The sequence below is a fragment of the Brachyistius frenatus genome, unplaced genomic scaffold (assembly GCF_029030835.1).
Source record: "Brachyistius frenatus isolate BFR_SWC_R1_liver_20210118 unplaced genomic scaffold, ASM2903083v1 Contig_27, whole genome shotgun sequence".
NCBI lineage: Eukaryota > Metazoa > Chordata > Actinopteri > Embiotocidae > Brachyistius > Brachyistius frenatus.
In genome coordinates this window covers 659,559-685,961 of record NW_027210626.1, presented here as the reverse complement: position 1 = coordinate 685,961, position 26,403 = coordinate 659,559, and the positions used below count along the sequence as shown (strand labels likewise).

The following is a 26,403-nucleotide window of genomic DNA, read 5'->3' as shown; positions in this document are numbered from 1 at the left end:
CATGAGCTGGAGCAGCGTGAGTGCAGGGCATAATTTCAGGAGATCCATTTGATATGCTCCCTCACAAAGACACATACCACACACACACACACACACACACACACACACACACACACACACACACACACACACACACACACACACACACACACACACACACACACACACACACACACACACACACACACCGCTGCAGGGTGATTTATTAAGGTGCTCCTGTTAATTCTTAATAATCCTGAGACTTTCACACCCCATTTACCTTGCTGCTGCTTTTGGCTGGTCCACAGGCTGCATATTTTCAGGAGCGCGCGCACACACACACACACACACACACACACACACACACACACACACACACACACACACACACACACACACACACACACACACACACACACACACACACACACACACACACACACACACACACATGCATGCACTACTCTCTCTCAAGCCCATACACACACACATCCACACTTGCACACATACACTCACACTTGGGTTCACAGAACAAAGGGCTGGAGGCCCTTTATCTTTTGCTGCCAATGTTGAGAATAGAGAGAAAGAGGGAAGGGAAGAGGGCGGAGGACAGGAGGGAGGACCGGGTGTGTGTGTTCCCGTCCGCGACCATAAAAGCCGTTCGCTGGTAAACGGAACAATCCATCACGGCCTTTTAGGGACTGGGTGTGGGTGGAGGGTGTTTAACTGGATCTGTGACTGCGCTTACATGATGAGAGATTTTTTTTTTGCTGTAAGTGAAAGTGTTGCAAGTTTCTGAAACAATTCATGCTGTTCAGAGAATTAAATAGCTTTTTTCATGGTGGAGAAAATGTTTGGATAGGAAGTGTTTTCTGGGGAAGAATTAAAAGCAAACCTTGTTTTGTGGAAGTCATAGTTTCTCTGACCTAATTCAAATATGCCTTTGCTCTGGACTCATTTACTTTAAGGTGGTTAAAAATAAATCGACTTTGACATTTCAAGTAGAAACTCACTCCAGATCTTTTTGGTTTTCAGATCTGCTTTGATTTAAGTTACTTCCATCATTGTTAATGGAAAGTTGTTTTTTATACCAGTGAGGGTAATAGATTTGTTTCCTTTAACAACTAACTCCGTCACCCTCTCCGCTCAGCCCACGTCATTTCTGGAGAAAAAAAAAAAGAAAGAAAGAGTCCTTGTCTTACCAGATGTGGTGAGGGTTCACATTAATACATGCAAGAGGGGATAGAGAGGAGCAGGAGGGGCGGGGCGATGAGGAAAGAGAGGCAGGGATGATAGAGAGAAGGTAGGTCAGGAATGAACAGGGGGAGGAGGGAGAAGAGCACATTAATCAGAATAAAAATGGAGAAGACGAAGAAGAAGAAGCATACGGCTGGTGGTAAGTCAAGAGTGACGCGGAGAGAACAAAGCCATCTGGGACACAAACAAGTCTTGACTCTGACGCTGTTCATTTAACAAAGAGTGATTTAAAGGTTTCTTAAAGAGGTTTTTTTTTTCCTTTCTTCCTCTGTAATAAACCTCGTGTCGGCTGTTGGCTGATCAGGTACAGATGATAGCAGGCAGCGCGGATTTATAGCCAGGTCTTCCACAGAAATAAAGATGTCACACTTTGACAGCTGACCTGCTGGGACCCTAAAACTATGACTTGGATCATTTCATTCTGCTGAGTGTGTGTGTGTGTGTGGGAGGGAGAGGGGGGGTGGTGTGTAAGTTCAACCTGGTCCCTATCAGGGCCCGTGTATGTCTGCTTTAAGTCAAGTTAGAACCCTCCCAGTGACTTCACCAGTTCCAGTCAGTATGATATTTACGTTTTTTTGTTTCTGTTGTGCAGCAAACAGACGTCAGTGCACTAATGAAGTTAGTAATATACTGTAACTGATCATGTATCGAAATCTCTCCGTTGCAGGTAAACCCGTCATGATTGTCACAGAATACATGGAGAATGGATCGCTTGACAGCTTCTTAAGAGTAAGTAATAAGACAAATACACTTGGAGTCTAGAATGAGTTATAATGTACCACAGAGATACAAACCAAATACAGTTTGGGGAGCACATACTTTATGAATAACTGAGGCTTGAGAAACACAGATCGGGGAACATCTGTCGTCAAGGGCTTGCATTTGTTAAACCCTCAACAGGTGCTAAAACCAAGATGTTCATCAATCTTGTTTTTTTCTAAAAGTGTATTACTTTATTTTATTATCTGAGTGGGAATAAAATAGCTCTACTGATGAATCCAGATTTAAATGCTGTTTTCTGCCCTCAGAATTTATTTGAGCATAGATGAAATCGTTTTTTCTGGATGCTATCAAATAACAGCCATAACCTAAATTAAAAAGGAATAATGTAAGTATGTTACAGCAAAGAAATATCTTATTCAGGGATTTTTTTTTTTTTTTTTTTTTTTTTTTTAATTTAAAGGTTCAATTGTGTAAAATGCGATTTTCTAGAAATTTGTGTCACCACTTACAAAGATTGAAAAGATGTGTCTGGTTATAAAAAGATATGCTTTTTTGAATGATTGCTGCTTGTACTAGTGTTATCACTTACTATAATGTAAGAAGCCATTTAGGACCATTGGCAAATGGGGTCATTTGTTTAAAGAAAGTTTGAACACCACTTCACAGTTCCCGATAAATACTGTACTCTTGGCTGATTTCCGCAGTCCTGATCATTTTCAGCTCTTCTCTCCAAGCAGCTTATCAAATGATGAAGCTTTTTTAATTGTAGCCCCACTGCTCTTCCAGCCAGGATGGGAATTTCTTGCCATTGCTCTGTCTCTTAAAGAGGAATTGTCCTGCCTCACTAAAATTAACCAAAGCTAAACAGCCAAGCCACAACACTGGCACGAAAGCACCGGTACTGATGCCCGTTTTAGACTTTTTCCACATGTGTCTGCACCATATCCGAACACATCCAGGAGTGGTTAGCTGCTGTTTCCTTACGTGTTCCCCAAGGCCTGCACTTCTTCATAGAAAGATGTTTTCATATGAACAAATACACACACATGCATGCAAATGCATTACTTATGCATTGCAGCTTATGTCTGTGTTCTAATTCTGCAAAGCTTTGAAGTGACTAAACCAGGTGGTCTGGCCACTAATTGCTCCAGATGAAATGGGAGGGGAGGTGGGCATGGTTGGTTTTTCAAAGAAAAACACACTCATCTTACACTCATCTCGCAAATAACAGAGTATGCCAGTTCATAAGAAGGGCATTGGATTTAAAGGCAAACAGCCTTTATAGAGACGAAATGTGCTCACTCACACGGTAAAAGGAGCCTGGTACAAAACATAGCACAAATAAACAGATAGATACACTTGGTCTTGTTTTGCGTAACATTGTCAGCTTTCTGCTGGTATTTTGTCATCTCTGGCTCTTGCTCCCATCATGCTTCCTCTGTTTATGCATCACTCCTATTCAGATATTAGCAGCAGATCACAGAACATATAGGTGTACTCGTAAACACTTGCCAGTCTAAATCAGTACAAACACTCCAGCGTGCCAGTGCAAACAGAAAAAATGGGCTCTGTGTTTATCTCATCCACTGATAGCATGCGGCATCTCTCCACTTTGCAAACATTTTTCTATAAAAATGCTTTGGATTATCCAAATGAGATTTTCAAGGTTCGCATTATGAACAGAACTATCAACAATTTGATTTGGTGCCATGGAAACGCGATATATCAAGTTTTGTTTTTTTTACCTGGTAAGGCTTTTTGATGATCAACACCTTTAGGCTTTTTTAAATGCCAGTGTGTCAAGATTTTCTACCTTTGAACTGAACGGTGTGTTTTGTGTTATGTGTATTCATTTAAGCATCTAAATATCTAGTGTTTACCTTAAAAATATACTTATATACTTGTCAGTAGGGAAATACGCTAACCTTGAAAAATCCTGATTAGACTCTGAACTGAAAATCGTAGTATGAGACATATTCATGGTCAACTGTGAAGGATCCGACCAAAGTAAAACAAAAATTAGGTCAGTCAATTCAAGATGAAGAGCTTTCATATGTTAATCCATTTGCCGTCACATTTTTTTTTTTAATCATGTAATGAATATGGTAATAGAATAGCATCATAAGCAGCATATGAGAGGTGGATGACAATAAGTGCAGTGATATATTAAAAGAGAGAAATGTTCTGGTGTTTTCCGGTGTGACCCTAATTTCCAACCATTACATGTGTCTCGCTTTGGGATTTCACAGTTGAGCCGAGGTACAGAATGTCAAAGGTGTTTTTTAAAGGTTAATGAAAATGGTGTGGATAGTAATACAGAAAGGTTTCATTATATTCAAACACCCAAAAGGATCAGGCTCCCACTGTGTTCTATATGATGTATGTTAAAAGTGTGGCATTAACAGCCTTTCTTGCTTTCGTCCCGACTGTCTTTGCGTCTGTCTTTCTTTCAGAAGCATGATGCCCAGTTTACAGGAATCCAGCTGGTTGGCATGCTGCGTGGCATCGCCTCTGGCATGAAGTATCTGTCAGACATGGGCTACGTTCACAGAGACCTGGCAGCTCGAAACATCCTGGTCAACAGCAATCTGGTGTGTAAAGTGTCAGATTTTGGCCTGTCCCGAGTGCTGGAGGACGACCCGGAGGCGGCTTACACCACCAGGGTGAGCTGGAACGCAAACAGAAATTAAGGGCATAAATGGCAACATTAAAAAACATGCTGGACTCGCAATGCTATGAAAACTTCCTGAATCTGGCATCCTGCATTTTCAATTCATTTTTTCTCTTCAGAAAACCAAGCATTGATGCTATAGTTTTATTTGGTCTTATGCATACTGCCTATATAATGTGGACACAAATAAACAACAAACTTACATCTTTATCCATTCTGCTCCCTCATAAACACACACAAACACATACATACATACATACATGCATGAATGCATAATCCTTTTCCACTCACCGAGTCAGGGGAGAACACTTAAATATAAACAGAGTTCTGATAAGGCAAGCATAAATCCACAAACACCAACTGGAAGGTCATGGGGAGGAGCACTCCAGCACCATCTGCCCTGAAGGGATGCATTGCATCGATAAGAATGTATGTGTGTGTGTGTGTGTGTGTGTGTGTGTGTGTGTGTGTGTGTGTGTGTGTGTGTGTGTGTGTGTGTGTGTGTGTGTGTGTGTGTGTGTGTGTGGTGGTCAGAGGTTTTGTTGACCTACCCACCATGTCAGCATCCATACCAATACTTTGGTTTTTATCCCAAAAGTACATTAAGGGACGCCACAGAATTTGCTATCATAAGCAAAAACAACATAAGGCAAAGCTTTGGGTACTTTGAAAGGCCCTTTAAGAGGTCTGTTATAATTGATAAATGCTATGTGCCATTTAGATGGTTTTAGTCATTTTTGTTGCATCTTGATCTTAACTTTCTCCACTTTTTAAGAGTTTCCTGGACTTTGGCAAAACTCTCAGGGCCTGATTTACTAAAGGTCTGCGTGTATAAAACTTCACATCACCCGCAAAAACATTTCCAAGCTGATCGACGTCACCTGCTCGTCACAGAAATTGCTGGACCTGCTGATTGGTGTTTGTTAGAAGCATCTTACCGTCCCTCCTGTTTTATTGCTGATGTTTTATTATTAAGCCTTTTTTTTTATTAAGCATTTTGTTCTTGTTATTTTTATATTTCTTAATTTCAATGGGATCAGATTTCCTTTTGCGTTTGCGGTCGCTGTGTTTTCCATTGCTGGAATCACTTTAACACACGCAAACCCCTCATTTAAATACAGCTTACGTAGTGTTTTATTGCTGAGGATATAAATTAGATAAACTTAATAAGTTAAAAAAAACTCTTAAAAGTAATAACCTCAGAGGTAGTACCCCAGTAGGGAAAATGCACACTATTCGCGTTGTTGTTGTTTTTTAACAAAATGTACTTCTACATTGAAACACAACCAGCAGGCATTCCATTCTACAAGCACTCATCTGTACTTCTTGCAGTGTGTGTGTGTGTGTGTGTGTGTGTGTGTGTGTGTGTGTGTGTGTGTGTGTGTGTGTGTGTGTGTGTGTGTGTGTGTGTGTGTGTGTGTGTGTGTGCGTGTGCGTGTGCGTATAGTGTATGTGTGTGTGTGTGGTCATTTTCAACATGGGATTCTGTGGTCTAAACCATGCGTGCAGCCCCTTTAAACAGAGTATAATTTGCTGGCTGAGAATTGCTTTTCAAATAAACAACCAGTTTGCCGTTTGCCTTTCTCCCAGAAATACATAATCTAAAATAATAAGACAGAATAATAAACTCTGCCATGTTACAGTAACTGACGATGCTTCACACGTGCTTAGATCCACATTCAGCTCTCCTCGGATCTTTCTGTTTTTTAGCTTTCTGAGTCTGTACTTTTTCGGAAAAACCTAAAGTTTCATTTGTGTGTGTTAACGTGTGTATGTGTCTCTTGTTTGATGTCTTAGTAGAACAGATGGGTATATTTTGAGTGTAAGAGAAGTGTGTTCTTACGTTTGTGTTTATGTTGTGTTTCCACGTACACCTCTTGTCATTTGTGTAACTATTTGTTTGTTGGTGTGTTTTACTGTTACATACATTCCCCTGTGTTCCCTTTGGCATCAGGCAGTGTGAGAATGTGATTTTTAAGAGGGCTGTGTGTGTGACTGCACAGCACCAGGCCAGAGCTGAGTGACTTGGCCAGTGTGTCTGTTATCTTTGGCTACCTTCAGCCTCCTTTCCTCAGCTCCATTTTTTTTCATTCATCCTGCTTTTCAGCTCAAATGACAAATGCAGCTACACACTGCAGTGAGAGGTTGTGCAGGAAACTTTGGATTATGATTTGATTAAGGCGTTTCTCTTTAAGTTTCTTACTGTTTGCTGATACACTTTTTTATAGTTGTATATAACACCTCAGTTTTGTTTTGATTTTTAAATATTCCATGCATCATTCATTATCAGAATGTGTACATTTGCCAGTCCGGGAAAACAAATAAATCAAAGCCAATCAATTGAAAGAAACATAGTAATAATAATAATAATAATAATAATAATAATAATAATAATATTAAACATTTCTTCTGAAGTGGAGATTCCTATGCTTAAGTCCTGAACCCAGAGCCCATTTGGGATTTAAGGGTTTTGGAAGAAACAAAAATGATTTGCACAGGGCATAAACCTGTGCCTCAGGTTCAGATTTCTTTTATTTGATATATTTTTGACATACTACACATGCTATTGTCTATACACCCTGCAGTAGAAATGTTGAAATCAATTTTCAAAAGCTTTATTTTGTGAGATTTTGTCATAAAGCTTGTCTAATATCAATGGGTTCATCCACAACATTTTATTCAGCCAATGGTAATTGATCATTTTAAGTAGTAAGATGCTCAAGAATTACTGATTTATTGGATGACAGACTGACTGAACAACTGAAAGACAGATTAACTTGAATGATTACTCTTTTCTATCTGTGTCGTAGGGAGGTAAAATCCCCATCCGGTGGACAGCTCCAGAGGCGATTGCCTACAGGAAGTTTACATCAGCCAGTGATGCTTGGAGTTATGGCATTGTGCTCTGGGAAGTGATGTCGTATGGGGAACGGCCGTACTGGGAGATGTCCAATCAGGATGTAAGTACTGCTTATTTGCCAATTTAATTTCCTTCAGTTGGGGTGTAAGTGTCGCACGGTCATGACTTTTATGCTGCAAGCTTTGCGCATTTGAGAAGTTCCGCCGGTAGGAAGTAAGTGAAGGCATCACCAACTCCCACTGATTTAGAGGAGATGTTTACTTCATGTTCAGGAGGGGAACAGAAAAAAAGGTAGTCCAACAGGTGCAGAATCACTCTTTGGACTCAAATAAGAAAACAGAAACAACTTTTAAAAAAATTATTAAAACAGTTTTTGCTAAATTTCACTTTAATTAAATTTGTCAACATCAGTTTATCAAGTTCATTGAAGTGCAATTTTTTTTAAATGAAATACACAGTATTTATATCTAAATCACTTTACAATACAATGAAACACCAAGCTCAAGAAATATTGAAAACAATCATGTATTGTCCAAGTTTAATGTGTTATCACGTGCCATCATATTTCCCCCCCCTGGAAATTCTTGCGCAAATGTAAAACTCTGAGGTTTTAAAAAACATAAAAAACTGGAGCATGTTTTGATTCTTTTCATACATCATCTGTCACTTTTCACATCTTGTCTTTCCTTATGTTAAGGTAATAAAAGCTGTAGATGAGGGTTACCGCCTGCCCCCACCCATGGACTGCCCCGCCACCCTTTACCAGCTGATGTTGGACTGCTGGCAGAAAGAGAGGAACAATCGGCCCAAGTTTGAACAGATAGTCAGCATCCTGGATAAACTCATCCGCAACCCTGGCAGCCTCAAAATCACGGCCAACACCACATCCAGGTATCAGAAGCTTGTACAATCTCTATTCTGTTCATACCTAAAACACATCTGAATCTGCTAGTCTGAACTGTGTGGAACAACTAATCGTCTCTTGAGTGAGTGTGAGTGACTTCCACATCCAATGAAGAGAGAACAATGCATCTGAAAGGAAAATATTGTTTTCTGAGTTGCTTTTTTTTAAATTATCCTTTGGTTAATTTCTATCTGATTAACATCTGTTGATCCAAAACGGGTAGTTCCCAATATACTTTCCATGTCCAGCAGGCTGGGTTGTTTCATGTCATAGCAAGTTTTTTTTCTCTGTGACCACAAGGCATTGAGGAATTAATGAAGCACACTTTAACATAATTAATGTAGTGGACGTTGGGGAAAAAGTAGATTTTATAAGATATATGATTGTTTGAGTGCATTACCTCCTACTTCCTGTGTTACCTGAAAATTGGCTCTACTTATAATAACCTCCATTATACTTGCTCAAAAACTTCAGCTTGTATTTTTCATCTTTCCCTGCTTTGTTGAGTCTAATATTATATATTATCTTCCTTTCTACATTTTCTTTGTCTTGTTCTTGTGTTACTTTCTCCTTTTTTTTTTTTTTTTTACTTTTACCCTCCCCTATGCTTCTCTCCTTTGTTGGGGCCAACGTTCTCTCCCAGGGGGTTGGGGGGAAGCAGGGCAGCCCATGTACAGTTGTCAGTTGTGGGTAGGGAGGGATACAGGCGTTGAGTCTGCAGCAGACAGCCCTGGTATTATGGAGACGTCAAAGCTCATAACACTGACTAATGATTTCTCAAGAAAGTGAAAATAGGTCCCTTGGAGTTTGCATGTAATTTTCCTGATTGGCTTTTAACACTGGGTGAGCACAGGCAAGCCGACAGAGGCTGGTGTGGTGATTTATGAGAACTGCATGTGTGTGTGTGTGTGTGTGTGTGTGTGTGTGTGTGTGTGTGTGTGTGTGTGTGTGTGTGTGTGTGTGTGTGTGTGTGTGTGTGTGTGTGTGTGTGTGTGTGTGTGTGTGTGTGTGTGTGTGTGTGTGGTGGCGGCGGCGGCAGTTGCACAGCGGGAGCAGCTGCACTCAGCTCCACACACCTCGTTTGTCTCATGGCTGTCCAGGCTGGCTAATGCAGTTCCCCCTCCTCCACAAAGCCAAGACCAAAGCCTGGGACCAGAGCAGAGCATCTGGAGACTTCAGGGGTGGGACCTGGTCAGAGTTTACGGTCCTTGCATGTGGATGGAGAGAGACTGGGGTCAGAGGGCCATGGTTGGCTGTCAGAAACTAATTATTGGTTAACAAGGATCCAGTGAGGGTTAGAGGCCACTGTGTATCTGATTTGATGGTGTATAAAACATGAGAATGAAGGTTATCCTATTTTCTAAATGAATATGGTATTTCTGCGTATTCAGCAAAGCAGGGCAATGGCTGCAACCAAGGTGCAAGAGTCCTCAAAAAAAATAGAGTGGTCAGGAATCCACTGCTACAGATGTTGTCGGTTTGGCTTTAACATTATAACCCCCCCTCCCCTTCCCGAGCCAAAAAAGGCAAGAGGAATAATATCAAGCCTCTGTGAAACTGCACCACAAATCAAACCTATAATACAACTCCAATCTATGCGTTATGTTCAAGCAAATTCGAGGAGAATATGTATCTCTGGTTAATTTTCGAGAGTTAGGGCAGGTTGGAAATGGGTTTGGAGTTGAAACAGTTGCTAAACCACTGGTAGAAAGTTACAGGGATTTGGACTGTTGGTACAGCAAGAAGAAGGAAATGGACAAATAAGTATTCTAATGGTAAAAGGAAACTAGTTAAGGGTACTAAAAGGGCACGCAAACATAGAGAGGCAGATAAGAGGGCAACGCCATCAGTTGAGGAAATCAAAAGCCTCTAAGCTGAGTAAGAGGGGAAGTCTCAAAAACTAGATGTAAACTGAACAGAAGACAAGAGGGTATTTCAAACGCAGTGCACTGAAGCCCAATACGTTTCAATATAGTTATCCAAATACCAGTATCTTTTGTATTTATATTATATATTAAAGGCTGTTTTTTTTTTTTTTTAACTCTAAGACTTAACACTGAAACTCTGGCTAGAAATATAAATTAAGAATTCACAGCAAGAATAATGCATGCAAGCTGAAATAAAAGAGTTGTACTGATTAAAATTACATCATAGCGATCGCATCCAACAGAGGCAGCAGAAACAAAAAACTGAAAGGACCCATACTGTCCCTGTGTATTGGTCTAACCTCTCCAGATGCACCCTGGGAATGGTCCCGGTAACACAGTGAGAGGTAATTTTTTCCCACACTTTCCTGGCCTCATGTACTTTATCTGTTCGAGCTCTTCCCCTAGTCCACCTCTCCTCTTTTCCCTCGTGAGCTCTAAAAACAAGAGACTACACAGCGCTGGTTATTTGGAGGTCAAAAGAATGCAAGTTAGAGCAAAAGAGGGGAGGGGGAATGAGAACAAGGAAGGGAGTAGATTTTATTCTCTGTATTTATATTTCCCTCTGTTCACGCGGGTGTTTTCTGCATTGTTATATGGTGTTATGTCCACATGAGGTTTTAACCCCCCCCCCCCCATCAACTGCGAGACAGATGCTTTTTCTATATTTTCCCCTTCATCACGACTCTCTGTTTCTTCTCCAATCATCGGGTCTCTTGAGTTGCCATGAGATGTTGCTGAAAATGTAACAACAAAGGAAACAAAGAGAATGATAAGGGAGGCGAAACAAGGTCATTTGCAGTTTACCTCTCAGTGGAGACAGCAGAGGGGAAAAGAAAGCAGAAGAAAGAGGAAGAGGAGATCAGAGAAGAAAAGGAAGAACAGGGATACAGGAGAGGAGAGACGAAGATCAATAATGCTGCAAACAGCTGAGAATTCTCATCCTGACAAACTAAAAGATGAAGGTATTTGGGATATATCTGAATTTTTTTTCCAACCAGTTTAGCAGAAACGGGCAAAAAGTCAGCTATAACAATTACAATTCCTCCTTGTCCTCCTTTTTTTAATAGGAACAAATGTTTCAAAGCTTTTGAAAAACGGCTTCTGCTGTCCTCGCAGGGAGATTCACACACTTCCTTCTTTTCCTCTCATGAAAACCACCCCCTCCGTCTAGCCCTCAATTCCAACAAACCAGTCTTTCCAGGGGGTCCTGGGGGGCCTTCAGCATTTTGACAGGCCTCTGATCTGGCAGGAAAAGACTCAATCATTGTAACAACACCCACTCCACCACGTCAAGTACATCCTTTTTTCTCCTCCCTTTTTCCTCTTTTCTTCCGTTTCTGTTTGAGATGTCACCTCACTTTTCTTCTCTCAGTATACCACTTTGTTGGCTTGGTGTGGTGTTTTTGACATTGTTGCTTAATGGCAGCTTGATGATTTTCTATTATAACATTCTTTTGATGGTGTTTTGCCTATTTAAATCAAACAAGATGAAGGCTACAGAGAATACTTCAAGTGTGCCCAACATGAAGGTACCTGTTATCTCTCACCATAAGAACAAAGGAGGAAAAAACAGTGATACTAGTTTAATTGAATGAAGAATTTCTAATTTACTAATCTCCACAATAACGACATCAATTTTTTTTTTTTTAAACTAAACAAATTTAAGCATGCTTGAATGTTTTGAAAATAAGATGATGGCAAAAAGAAGACAAATAAAATTAAGAATTAAGGATAAATCTGAAACTCTGCATTCTTCAGCACTTTAAAGCAAAAGTCTTTATTAAGGAAGGAAGGGAGAAGGTTATTGAAGTGCTAATATAACTTATTTAAATGTTTGATTTTGAATATATTTCTTTCAAGTCCATAACCCCTTTGAAACATTCTTTTAATGTTACAAAGTATTTTCTCTGCCTTATGGTAGTGTCACTTCTTCCTTGTAGCTGTCTTGTCCCTGAGGAATATTTCCCAAATTCTCACACAGGAACATTCAGATTGGCTCCAAATCTCCATGCCAATCCAAGTCAGTCAGGCGGAGGTGGACTTCCTGGTATTATAATGGGTGTATTTACAATGCTATAAATAGTATTCCCGCAGGGAGAACAACTCTTTTTTTTTTCTATCCTGTCCTTTCCTGCCTTGTTGTGTTCCTTTGTGTGCATGTCTTGGCACAGGTGCCTTTTGTCTAATCTGCAAGAATGGTGCAGCATGCTCTTATGAGTAGAACAAGTGCCTTTGCAAACCGGTTTTTAAAAGCTCTCACAGATTCAGCAGTTAACACACAAAATGCTCAACTGTTTGATTGATCAGGGGGTTATGTGTCTCAGTTTGACCTCATGTGGTTTGACCTGGTTTCCTGTTCCCACCCTTCAATTGATCAGGTTTCACAACAGCTCAGTGAACCACATTTGTATAAATGAGCATCAGTGGGGACACCTGTGATTAGACACTGATAAAGAACATGAATTTATTTCCACCATCTTCAGCTTTCCCTTCACTCTCCAGCTCCAATATTCCTCTCTTGCTCTCTGTAAGTCTCTCTCTTTGTCGTCCTTCCTCAACCCCCCTTTGGCAAACATCAATCAGAGCCAGCCAGAACAGCTCTTGTAGCCTTTCCTTCACCCTCTACTGTTGACTGAGCAGTTTAAAGCCCAACGCAGTGCGTTTAATTTGATTTGATCCAATTGAAACCATCAAGTCTAATCAAATCTAATGTTGCGTTTTTCCACATGGTACAAATACTGCAGGAAACGATAATGAAATTAGACAGAAACTAATGCTGCTTGTGTTCGTGATGTTGTTCCTGAATATATTAAATATAGTATGGAAATATTTTAAGTGACGGTTTGATCCCGATTCAAAGCCCAAAGGTATTTTGCACATTTACTATATGCAACAGGAACATCATTGCAATCTCTGTATTTGTGTGTACGTATGCGTGTGTGTGTGTGTGTGTGTGTGTGTGTGTGTGTGTGTGTGTGTGTGTGTGTGTGTGTGTGTGTGTGTGTGTGTGTGTGTGTGTGTGTGTGTGTGTGTGTGTGTGTGTGTGCGCGTGTGCCAGCATATGGCTCCTCAGATCCATGTGCTGGCTGTGCATCAGTGCAGGATTCTTAGTTTTCATATTAACATTTCTAAAAAATAAACACAAAAAGCAATCACATATCATTGGAAAACATTTTATAAATATTATAAGACCCATTACATAGCTACTATGTACATATCATATGTACATAGTAGCTATGTAAGTAACAATATCCAGTTGTAGGACTGTGCATGTGATGTATTAGTGTTAGTCATTATTAAACCATAAAATCTGGGACATTATTAACTGGTTCAAGCAGGAAGTACAAAATATCAGTAAAGAGCTTAGCATATTTACCATTAGCATCTTGTGTAATCAGTGTACAATTGACAACAAATAGATCATGAAAAAACATGTTCACACATTATGGAAAGAAGCACTGACTGACTTCTGCTGGCTAGTTAATAGCAGTAGATAGTGGCAGGAAAAGTGCAATTAACAGCATCAGTTGTTTACTCTGGAAGGCTGAGGGACGACTGGTGTGGCAATGCCAAGTTGCCCATCTGTCTCTAAAAATGCAAAGCCTGCTCGCCATTTTGGACTACTGCCCTCACACATGACATGCTGATGACTCTGCAACACACGAAGGAATGCCAATGAGTTTGCTACACTGCTTATTGTAAGTAATAATGCAACACTGCTGCGTCTGCTGCTGCTTACAGAACACTGCTGTTCTCATAGCATGTCATGAGTCCAGTCTCCATAGTGTCCACCTGTAAGCTAAGTCCTCCTGGGGCAAATACAGTTTAATCACTCCCTATTCTCTTCTTTGCTGTCATGGTGTCTGCTGGAGGGGACATGGGCTGAGCCAAGACATGAAATATCAACTCTGTACATATTCTCGATTCACATATTTCCCCTTGGGCAGCTGTAGCAGAAAGTATATTAAATTGTCAGCTGGTGATGATCTGGGTGGTGCTTCCAGTATGCCCCTATGTTTCTGAAGCTATGCTATGAATTTAATATATGAAAACACTGCAGGTCATTTGTCATCACATACCAAACATTTGTTTCTCCCATGACCATTCAGTATTGTTACTCCTTCCTCTCAGGCCGGCCAACTTGTTGCTGGACAGGAGCAGTTCGGAGGTTCCCTCCATGGGGACGATGGGTGACTGGATGGACGGAATGAGGACCTTGCCCTGCAAGGAGGCCTTCTCTGGGGTCAGCTACAGCTCCTGTGACACCCTGGCCAAGACCTCCACAGAGTAAGACAACAGCACACACAGACACACACACATTAGGCTGCAATGCCTATTCATGCCAGTAGTGTTTACAGGGCCCCAGTACCAGCGGCAAGGCCCAGGGATTTGAAGAGGCTCTTGGTGAAGAACAGACACACACATAGACATTGTTCTCAGTAAGTAAAGAAAAGCTATAGAGCCATTACTAAAGGTGTCCAGATGAGACTCATGGTAACTCATAATGACAGGTCTTTAGCCACGCTTTCAGTGTTGCAAGTATGACCAGAGGGGGAAGGTGAGGGAATTAAAAGAAGGAGAGAAAAAAAAAATAGAGAAATAGAAAAAAAGGAGAGAAAGGGAGAGAGTGAGGAGAAGAGTTGTGAGTTCCAAGAGGGAAAGGGAATAAGAGAGAAGCTATTGAGGCAGAGAATGAGAGGGGAGATTTGACAAGATAAAAGAGTAGAGAGAGGGGCCTTTGAAAGAGAAACCGAAGGCATAGCTGTCAAGTAGGTGTGTAAAGATATGGCACTCTGTGCTGTGAAGCATTAAAATGCAAAGCAAAGACCAAGTACAAATTGCCAGAAAATTATTTGGAAGCCAAATCCAGAGAAACCACAATTGGAGAGCACACACTGCAGGACCTACTTCTTTCTAAGTTGAGTGTATTGACAGGTAACACTGACTATATGATGACTGAGGATCACCTCAGGATATCTTCTAAAACATATGTTCATATAAAGCATATGGAGTGAATGTAAAAGATCATACAGTACATGCAAAGTCAATGTATTTTGTTTGTTTTTCCTACATGGTTGTGTTAAAGCAACTCTGATTCCCTGTACATAAGCATATTTGGGAAAACAAATATTTGTATGCAAAACCTTTTCGTTAGAGGTTATATTTTTGTAGTAATGAGGTTTTTGTCACTGCATAGAGTCTAGTGTGTCAGTGTTTCGGGATACAGGTGAGATGGTGACATTGTACTGGAGACATTACTGGTCTGACGCTGTTGACAGGATCATGAAACTGACAGAATGTTCTGAAATTATGGATAATTTTCTGGCCAGAGTCCTGTACTGGCAGGTTGAAAGAAATTATGAATTCCAACCGTGGTGATAATAGACTGAGAGGTTATGAACAAACCTCCTGTAGACTTACAGTTCAGAGTGCAGCTACTTGGGAAAATTAAGGGCATCCAGTTTTATATGGTTATATGTTTTGGGTTTTTTGGGGGGGAATTTTCTCTCTTTCTCCCTTGTCCCTCTTTCCCTCATTCTGTTGGCTGGCTACTGGTTTAATTGATGTGGAATGTGACAGAGTAAATAATTGGACATGTCTAATCATTGTGATCAAAGCAGCCATTCACTGTGGTGATGGCAGCAGCGGGGCCAATTGGGGAGCGGTGGTCAGTGCTACAAGCAGCTGTAACTCAATAACTTCCCAAACCAGGCAGGCATTAAGAGTGCTGGGCTTAATGTGTTAGAAAAAGGCGCCGTGTAATGTACATCCATTTCAATAATGTTAAATTGTGGAGTCGATATCACCAGTTGGCCAGCAGTGGCACTTAAAATCTCTATAAAGAAAAGAGGTGCTTAAATCTTCACCAGAGGAAACTTCTCACATTCGCAGCTCTGAATTGCAATGACTTGTAGCTGAAACATATTGGAACTTATTTCTTAGAAATATCATAAGTGATGTTTTACAGCAAAGGTTTCCATTGCCAAAGTGCAGTTTTCTCTGAAAAATGTGCTCAATTTTTGCTGCGGAGGAAATACGTATATATTTTTTATTCAAACATTAAGGCTTTTTGATGCTAATTTCTCTATCGTTATTTCTCATTGTATTTTTCTGTTGTAGCCTCTGCTACCTTCTCGGTGTACTACATAAAATATATTAGTTCTCCTCTCCAGACATTTGTAGTGCCATTTAATCAATGAATGTGTTTAATCAATGAAAAGTTATTTTCGGTCCACATTTTACAAAACACAAAAGCTTGCAATGCAGACAAGGTGGAAATTCACATTGGATATTGACAGAATACATCATAAAGTGCACCGCAGTAACCTCGCACTAAGAAGTCATATTGGCTTACAGGGCCTTTTCTGTGGCTGGATGCTCAATTGGATCACTGCAGTATTAATCCACTGAAGTCTTCATCTAAGGCACCCGAGCTCAGCTATGAGGCTAGCAGCCTTGGCTCAGACTATGCATTGCTCAATATAACTCTATTGATTTGTACAAGCTTAATCTGGTCCTTGATATTCAGCACAAGGCCTGGCAATGCTTTGACCTCCGAGGAACAGTTATCATACTTGGCTGCAGTGTGCTGACTCATCTTCTTGGGTAATTGATTAATCCTGTTTCGAGGATAGGATGGACTGACGAGGAAATACTCATTTGGACTGTCTTCTTCATTTTAACAGAGACCATGGAAGGGTCATTGCAGGAATTTGATTGAGGAAGTGATGAAATTGACCTAAAGTTCTGGACAAGTGAAAGTAATCTGTTTCTTGCACAACAAAATACAGAACAGGACAATATATAGTATAGTCATAGTCTGCACACTGGCTTTATTTCCCTGCAGTGCTAACCCCTCCTGTTTGAGAAAGCGTTGTTATACCTTAACCTTACCAGTTTTCTTTCAGCAAGTCAAACAACTGACAACACAAGAGAAACATGTGTATATTTAATGCATACGTATGCATGGTTGATAAAGTTATTTGTTTTCTATTTACAAAAAACTGTTTAACGAGTTCAGAATAACTATACTGGTGAAAACAATACCCAGCAGAGGTTTTTTTCTGGCATTTGTTGAAACTTTAGCGAGTGATATAAGAAACTTTCACCTGCTGATGTTTCTCGTGATGATGCGTGTGTTTCGATATGTCGGCTATATATATCTCTGTTTTTGATCATTAATCAAACCTTGCGTGTTTCATGTTGATCTTGGTTATTGTTTTCTTATTTGATCATTTTCTGTTCTTGAAAGGTTTTGTGTGTATTCTAGAAATGACCTGTGTGACATTTATAGTCATTGTTACCACTCCAAAGGTTTTGACACAACATTTAAGACAACACAACTTGCTTGGACTCAGAGTATAATGGCCTGAGGATACAGCAGCACATTGTTTAAGATGTGACAGCAATGAAGTTTTCTCCCATGACCACTGCAAACTCTCTGTGCTGACTGGTTGGAAGGTGTGGATGAACCTTTATTAACCAGACAATTCAACCAAACACCAACAATACTGGTGTTTGTCTGCCATTGTGAGTCAAGTCTTAAACTACAGGCAGCAACATCTGAATCTCAGCCATAGAGTGTGAAACTGGAGTTATTTGTGAAACCAACAACAACAAGCAAAAAGAAGGATCAATAGCTTCTCAGTGGAAAGCGCACAAATGTAATTTTAAAAGTATATCATATTTGAGTGAATTTGGAAGTCCAAATCAACAGACGGTAGGAAGAGGAAAGAGGACCTAAATAGAGGAGCTAAATAACATTGGCCACGGTGAATCTGGTAGCCTGAGTCTGAGGGAGAGCTGCAGGGGACAGAAGACCGGAGGGAAATATGACCAACCCTGCACAGATAAATGAAGAGATGGGGGGAGGTCACAGGTAAGAGGGAGGGGAGTGAGAGAGAGAGAGTGACAGGAAGTCTGTCACAAAGGAAGGTGAGAAAATGTGCTGTGTGAAGTTATCCCTGCACGGCAGACAGTGCCAGTAACATGTGGCACGCATGGCTATTCTCTGTTCTTGAGATTGACAGAGATCAGTGACATTTCTCCTTCCCGGTTTTAAATCTTGTCAGGATTATAAAACTCTTGGCCTAGACTTGCAAATCCCTTCCTCTCTTGCAAGGCAAATGTCAGGAACAAAATGTATATTCATTTATTTATTGTTATTTTGAAGCTCTCTCCCATATTTGTTTTGGTCAACTCGAGATGAGATTTAATCTTTTTGCTGAAAAAAACTCCTACTTCACTTGTGATCACTAAATATGGGATTTTCTGTGTACTATGTAAGTGTACAGTGTCTTTCTTTCAACACTGTAACATTAAAGTTTAATTCACACTGTGTAGATGAAGCCAAATATTTTGCCTAATTTATTGCAACAAAATGTGACTTAAATACCAACCAGAATATAACAATTGTTGATGACATCCAGTTAAATGTGTTAATGTTGCCGGGCCTGGCTGTGTCTCAGTAGAGTGGTTCTGACGGAGGTCCACATCACACCAGCCACTTGCCCAGAATGGGAGCCGTCCATGGGGATCACCACTCTCTAACGCCCAGCTCCTCTCCACCCTACTCAGGCTCTGGATGGTGGGTGGAGGACCAAGATGTAGTCCCTGCCTGACAGCATTAACCCACTTCCAGAACCACTGATAGGCTTCCACTTGTCTGACTTTTAAAGGGATAGCTAGTTTGTATTCAGTGATAACTAAATAGCTATATTTCCATCCCACGCAAGTTGTAATTACAAACCAGGGTAAAAGGCAACAAGCTTTCTTGAAACAATGGAGTTCTTAATTTGACCCCCACAAATCCTGTCACAGGATCCAGAAATGTTGGCTAATATTAGAAATATGGTTAATATCACATGTTGCCAAAAAACAAAATCATGTTATTTTGGGAAATTTGCAAGCAATATTAACCTCTGGTAGTATAGGATTTGCATGTATTCTAAAGTTTATAAAAATATTTCAGAGAGCAACAGAAGTTGCATTTAATGTCTCCTGGTTAATTTGACATCATAATTTGCATTATAAGTAGATGGATAGAAATCTAGCTATTATCTCTTCATGGCATTCTGGTACTGTTTGTTACTGCAACAAAAGAAACAAAAGCTCCTATCGTTTTGTTTGTAGAAAACTTTATAAAAAATAGGAAATAAATTGTACTGTTTACATTTTTCACTGTGAAATTAACTATCCCTTTATGTTGTAGCACAGAGTGAAGCAAAGTGTGTTATTTCAGTCACTGTCAGGTTCTGGGTGGTCAAAATGTTTCTAAATGTCTGCTGTTTTGGCTGCTTTGGCAAACTAAATGTTCTGCTTGCACCTGAAAAATAAAAACATATTTGTCATTTGTTAAAAAAAAAAAAAAAAATAGCACTTAAATTAATGGCTATAAATGTTTGTAGTAATGTCACAAACTTTGCCTGCAACTCCACTGCTTTTACTAATACAGTATCATATTTAGGAGGAAAAGATTAGTCTTAACATGTGCTGTGACTTCTTGTGTACGTCAACAACGCTCTGTGTGTATTGCCTTTAATATAATATGTATTTTTAAAGCTGTTGACACTGTATGTTTCAGAAATGGCTCAACACCTGAATTCAGCTGACTAACTCCTTTGTGTTTTTCAGGTTTACACTACATAACACACCTAACAATTTCCCTCTGAATAATTTAAATTGTCTTATAAATAAGGGGTCTTTTCTTGAATGCATGTACAGTAACCTCTCTCTCTTGCAAGAGCTTATATTAACAATTTAACAGGTCAATTTGAATCAGTATTGTTTCCAACATGTTCCAGTGTTGCTCCTCTCCACATACTTATACCTAACCTGGTGTGACCAGAACCAAATTCACTTTGTAAATATAATGGTCTGAACACGCTCCATTGGGGATTGTTTTTGGTGTTGGTTCCTAATGGGCGTAGACCTTAGGCTAAAATTATTGGAGCATCCTTTAACCCATCAGCATTGATATAATGTATGTTTTCTCCACTGACAGGGTCATAATAGCATGTGTTAGTGTAGCCTTATGGGAAATGCAGTCCTTTATGAATGACAGCTGCACAGGACAGTGAAAGGAGCAGCACTGGGAGCATGTCATTAAATGTCACACGGGTGTCACTTTCACCATCACTAACGCACACTTTCTATTTTTTTTTTCTCCCCATCTTTCCCTCTCTCTGATTGTCTAATTTTTCTCTCTCACCTTCCTTTCTCTCCTCCTCCTCCTCCTCTCGCCTCTCTCCTCTCTCCTCACCTCCTCTCCTTCTCTCCTTCTCTCCTCTCTCTTCCTCCTCTCTCTCTCCTCCTCTCTCCTCCTCTTCTCCTCTCTCCTCTCCTCCTCTCCTCTTCTCCTCCTCTCTCCTTCTCCTTCACAAACCAGGGATCTGAAAAAGGTTGGAGTGACTATTGTAGGACCGCAGAAGAAGATAGTGAGCAGCCTGAAAGCCCTAGATTCCCACACCAAGAATGGCCCAGTACCTGTTTAAAAAATTGAACCCAACAAATGAAAGCCACCAGAGACCTATCTGTTGGTCTGTGTTGACAGACGGTGGTTGCTAATCGCACTCTAACACAGTGGCTGTGTATCCAAAACTGAAAATGGAGGAAAAATGTGATGTGATGTGATTGTCTTTCATTGTTTCGTTGAAAGACATCCTGATAGAGAAGTGGGAAAGAGTTCAGTACAGATCTGCCAGCTAGTTCACTGGCTGACTCAACCCTCCGTCCTTCCATGCCCAAGTTGAGATGCCTTACAGACTAATAGGGGGGTAGAGAGCAGAGGAAAAACAAGGAGATCAGAGAGGCATGATCAGGAATACGAACTAGGACTGAGCAAGGACTGGATTAACATAAAGCTGGAGCCCTCCATGATTGTGGCCTAGCCACACCATGCCTGACTAGCAGCCTGCAGGCAGTGAAACGGCTGAGATGCCTTGTGTGGACGAGCATGGCGGACAGCAGCAGCTGAGCCAGATGTGGACCCCTCCCGCACTGACGAAGTTTGAGGCGTGAGATTTTGTTGCAACTACCTACATTTACCGTCTTTGTCCATGAGAGAGCTGCGCTGGTATGGACACACCGAGACGCTAACCGAGCCATTTTACTCTGTAGCTCTAACCTATAGCATTTTCATTCAGTAGACATGTCACATAAAAGCAATAATGATATAATCAGTCCAATAGTCTCATTGTATGGAAGCCATGACTCTGTCACATGTAATATGTATTGAATGCTGTGCTTTGAAGGTACAGGGGCCATAACACACTTCACACACAGAATTTTCTTTACAGTGACATCTATGTTCCATGTGCTTATGAACAGATACTGTACAGTTGTTGTGCTGTTCCCTCTGTTACCCAGCGCCCTCTGTGTGAAATCTCAGGATGTTTACTTCGTTCTGTTTTCTCGAACAAGAGAAAACCAAAAGAGAGAATAGTCGGGAACTGAAAGTGGAGGTTACGAAAGGCATGCAAGCAAGAAAAGCGGAAACTGGTCAGAGGGCCGATGAAGCCGTGTCGGTCCTCTGCTTCAGATGTGGTTGTGTTGCAGAGGTGTTTTAAGGGTATGTACTTGAGTTTCTTCTTTACAGAAGACAAATTTGCAACATTAACCCCTCACAACACCAGGTATCATTTTCTTTCTGAAGAGTGAAATTTTTTTTTGCTTGTGTAAGATCAGTCAGCTCGGTAGGTTGAGATCGGTTGCTTGTAGTCCATTTGCTTATGTTTGAATCCATAATTTATTAACAAAAGCCATGTGGGATCAGTCATTTTCTTCTTTGATGCGAAATTTGGTGTAAAAATTAGTTTGTTAGAGTTTAAAACTCGCTTTTAACACATAAAACCTGGTGTATTTACTACAAAAAGTAGAGTGCCTCCTGTAGTTGGGCTGGGTCATGTTGGGATCATCAAGCAAAAAGCTCCAGTTTTGGTTTGATTTCGAGAAAGTCTTTTTTGTTTTTTTCTCCAGTGTTGTTTTTGGGGTATAGGATTGCTCAACAATTGTCCAAAACTAACAAGGTGTGAAAATGCCCTGAAAGAGATGCAACAGTTCTAATAAATGATTGATTTCTGAGATAGTATCCTGGTATGTCCTATGTCCAGGATGGGTTTCCCTAAAGGCACCTTTGAAGATCTTTGTACAGGGAAGTACATACTTAAAGATGCTACTCTTCTGCTTCTCTGTCACCCAGCTGATCCCTCAGTGCAACACTTACCCAGAATTTTTGAACTGGCACTTTGGTACTTAGTGCTATTGGATGGGTAATATTGAACCACAAGGATGCTGTCTTTAAGCTTGTTCAAGCACTTAGTACACAGTATTGGAGCACTTTGAATGGAAACGTTATTGCCTTGGCTAAAGACTGAGCTTATCTAATGGACATGGGGGATTTTGGTGCTTTTGGGAAACCCGGCCCTGTTCAGTCTGTCAGTCCTGTCTTCTGTTACATGGTCTACCTGTGGATGCTGCTGTTGCTGCTATGTGTTCTAATTAGCATGTACATAATGTAAACCATCGTAATGATAGCAACTAGCACTACAGATCCCATTGTATGTACAGGGCCATCCCTTTTTTGTACAAATGTTTGTATGTATAAAAGACTGAATAAAAAGTGTGCAACATTTTTAATTAAAAAAGAGACAAAAAATCATCTGTATTATATTTTATCTTATTTTGAATTATATTTGTCAGCTTTGTTTTTTTCTACAATAAAAAGGCAATTATGATTACATTATTTATTTGTTAACATTATACAGTGCATTGTTGATTTTCTTTTTCTTTTTTTTGGAGCATAGAGTAAATTATGTGTCAGTGCTGTCTGTGTTTTGGTTTTTGACTTACTTTATAAACCTGAGACATCTGAGAGAGCAATATTGTTATGAGCCCTATATCCAGATCCCTAATTTTATGTCTCAAGACTGATCCGTGTGTCTGTGTGAGAGTTTATGTGTGCAAATGTAGATGGCCTTGTCTACTAATGTAAAATGATTTGTAGTGGAAACATTTATATTTTTATAATAAATATTCACAAAATATTTTCCAAAAAATGGATGATGCTAGACCTGCTCCTGTGTTTTTTATTTTACCATGTGATGATGTTGCAGGCCGGCAATTAATGTTGGCTTTTCTTTTAACCGTAAGCAAATTGTTTAATAGATGACAAATTGAAGTTGTTAACCTGAATCATAACTCAGGTGTCATCTTTTTTTAAATGTTATATTCCATTGATGTTTTTACGTTCTTCAAAATAAAAGCCAGCAATCAGCTGACTGGCATGTCCATAGAAGGGTCATTCATTGTCAAGACAGGTTACCACCATCAACATCCACACTCTAGGATCAAATACAAGAAAGTGTATACGGCATTTAAAATCATGTAAAATAAAATTAAAAAAATGTTTAGTGGAAAACAAGATTATTCCATAAACATATCATATCAAATAACATGTCAAAATTGACAAGATTTAAAGGAAAAATTTAAATTTTTAAAATATGAGCAAAAGTAATGTCAGACTTAGTTTAAATTGTTATTATAAGTGATAGAGACAGTACGGTTGGTCTTCCAGCCATGGAGACTACATATATTTACTTTAATGTTCAAGCTATTCTTTTATGATGCGTTTCAGCCAAATGGAGGTTATTGGCTGCTTCAATGTTTTATCAGGTAGCTTTGACAGATTTCATAAAAGACATCGTGAATAATCCTGCCTCCATTCAAATATCCCAATTACAATTCAACTGTTACTATTAGATTTGAATAAATAAATGATGCACACATGGAAAATTAATAGGAAATCTAATTTGATAAAATAATAAATAAAGACTTTTTTTTATTAATATCGGCAGGCCCAAAATTGTGTGATGCATTTATCTTCTTTATTTGATTACTTTAAAACCTATGAGCCAGCTCTAGAATATATGCTTGCATACTTAACCCAAATTTAACCGTGCGAACAAAGTTGCAGAGTACACCAATGGAGGAAATAAATCATCTTTAAAATGTTAATATTGAACGATCAGAACATGACTAAACAACATTCTGTTTTATTTGTTTGTCAACACAGACATGCTACAACACCTACTCTACGTCTCCCTTTTGGTCCTATCCTCACTTTGTCCACAAACCTCCGACATCTGTTAACCAGCTTCCAACTTAATCAGGCCTGCCGCTGTTTCTAATCCCTCCCACCCCGCTCCTTGTTTCCTCGGCCACATCTAATAAAGTATTTTGTTTCCGATCATCTTTGGTTAAACTTGATTTGTTGTATGACTTTAATGTGGAAGATCTGTGTTTTTTTCTCTTTTTTTTTTTTTTTTTGCTGACTGGGAGGAGATGAGATGTGTCAGATGGGGGAAAGAGTGATGGTCGCTCTGCTCAATCCTGAAAGGCTGACACTATCCAGATGTTCCCAGGCAGATGTGCATAGAGAGAAAACAGGACATTGCCCTCCTTGAGTCCAGAAACAATGAACACACTATGCTTGACAACGCCACCAATTTTGTCTTGTTTTTTGTATCTATAAAACCTCTGTGGTACTAAAACCATCAGGGTGATGGAAAAAACAGAGGGAGGGCGGAAGTGGGGGAGGTAGAGAGTGAAAGTCGAGGGATGATGAAGCCAAATGAAACCGCAGAGATGGAGGATAGATAGCAGGTGAGCTGGAAGTGTGATGACTGTGGCAGTTCTGTCCAAGTGGATAAGATCTTTTCACACGATGGCACACTATCATGCAATAATACAGGTATAAGCACCATTTATCGTCCTGTTTGGCAGCAAATTGTTAAAATGCACTCTCCTGCTACAGACATGAAAATCATTGTTCCACTTGAAGAATCATCATAAGGAGAAAAAAAAGTCATGATGTGTAAAATTAATTTTCAACTTTTAACTGCGGCAATATGCAAACATCAAAAATGCAGCTCTGCAATAAGAAATATTTAATATTCTTATCAGACATCACAGATAAATGGCAGTGATACCTGTGTAGATTTCAAATGGAATTTTACTTAAGCAAGAAATGTGGGGAAACCATTTCCTTCAGCCCTTAAGGCTAAGCATTCATACACTCAATTGCAATGTGAAATCAACCCGCTATCACGCCAAAGTGTGTAACACATCTTACATTCAAGAGGACACCATGTCACATGACTGGGGTCGAAAAAAGATGTTGTGTTATGTAAGTAATGTGACTAAGTATAAAGACAGGTGACGTCCATGTATGGAGGAGGTCAGGGGTGGTTGGTCGAAACCGTCAAAGGACTTTCATCTGGGAGACCAGTGTTTGAGTTGATGAACAAGCAATAGTCAATGTGGATTTCTTTTAAATAATGTAAGTAAGTTACTTCTGTAAGATAATGTATTTAACTTACGTAACGTACATTAAGTAACCTACCATTCTACCTATGCTAAATTACTTATTTTAACCCATGACACAATATTTTCCTTCCTCTATCCAAGTACTTTTGGGGCCTAACCTCAACCAAATTGGGACCATGTCACATTAAACCCAAACTATTGTCTTTTCCTAAACCTAACCATGTGTTTTTTTGGTGCCTAAATCGAAGACACCTTACTTTTCACGCAAGGCAAGGGAAAACGTTTCACTGAAATGGTACCCTCTAGTGGACTGACAGGTGTATTACACATTTTACTGACATCGCAGAAAAGACACAGGCACAAATTAGCTTAATCTACAAATATTTTCTGCTGACTTCAGGCCAGTGTTTTTCATTGTGTGTCAACCATTACACATTTGGGTTGATAGTTTGTGCATTTTATTTTCGGACTGCAATTCTGTTTAGTTCTTTAAGCTTTTTGCTGGATGTATTCTGTGAAGTTTGTGTAGTCGCTCAAGCACAGCTGATGGAAATGAACCTGATTCTTCTGGAGAAAAAGCAGGACAGCAGCCCACAGCCCTTCCTCCCCATGTAGAGATGTATCCTCCCTTTGAAGCCTGTTCTGCAGCTTCATCCCTCTATCTCCCCTCTCTTCCCTTTTGGGTCTTGTTGAAAACTGGCCTCCAGCTGTGTGCAGCTGCTTCGCAGGGCCTGACGCCATGTTGCAAATTCCTAAT

At 39.9% G+C, this 26,403-nt stretch overlaps 1 protein-coding gene across 4 annotated transcripts in view; it reads left to right on the top strand.

Moving 5' to 3' along the window:
• The window catches only part of epha3 (eph receptor A3), a 99,774-nt gene extending 76,385 nt beyond the window's left edge, over positions 1–23,389 (top strand). For 2 of the 4 annotated variants that reach the window (XM_069698500.1, XM_069698499.1), the window contains exons 12-17: positions 1,904–1,965; positions 4,413–4,622; positions 7,441–7,590; positions 8,188–8,381; positions 14,454–14,609; positions 20,710–23,389. In XM_069698500.1, the coding sequence (XP_069554601.1) occupies positions 1,904–1,965; positions 4,413–4,622; positions 7,441–7,590; positions 8,188–8,381; positions 14,454–14,609; positions 20,710–20,815 (878 nt within the window). In that variant the 3' untranslated portion in view covers positions 20,816–23,389. Of the gene's footprint in view, positions 1–1,903; positions 1,966–4,412; positions 4,623–7,440; positions 7,591–8,187; positions 8,382–14,453; positions 14,610–18,790; positions 18,910–20,709 lie in introns of all 4 variants that reach the window. The other 2 variants (XM_069698503.1, XM_069698502.1) reach the window with 2 other exon arrangements.
• Positions 23,390–26,403: the final 3,014 nt, after the last annotated feature.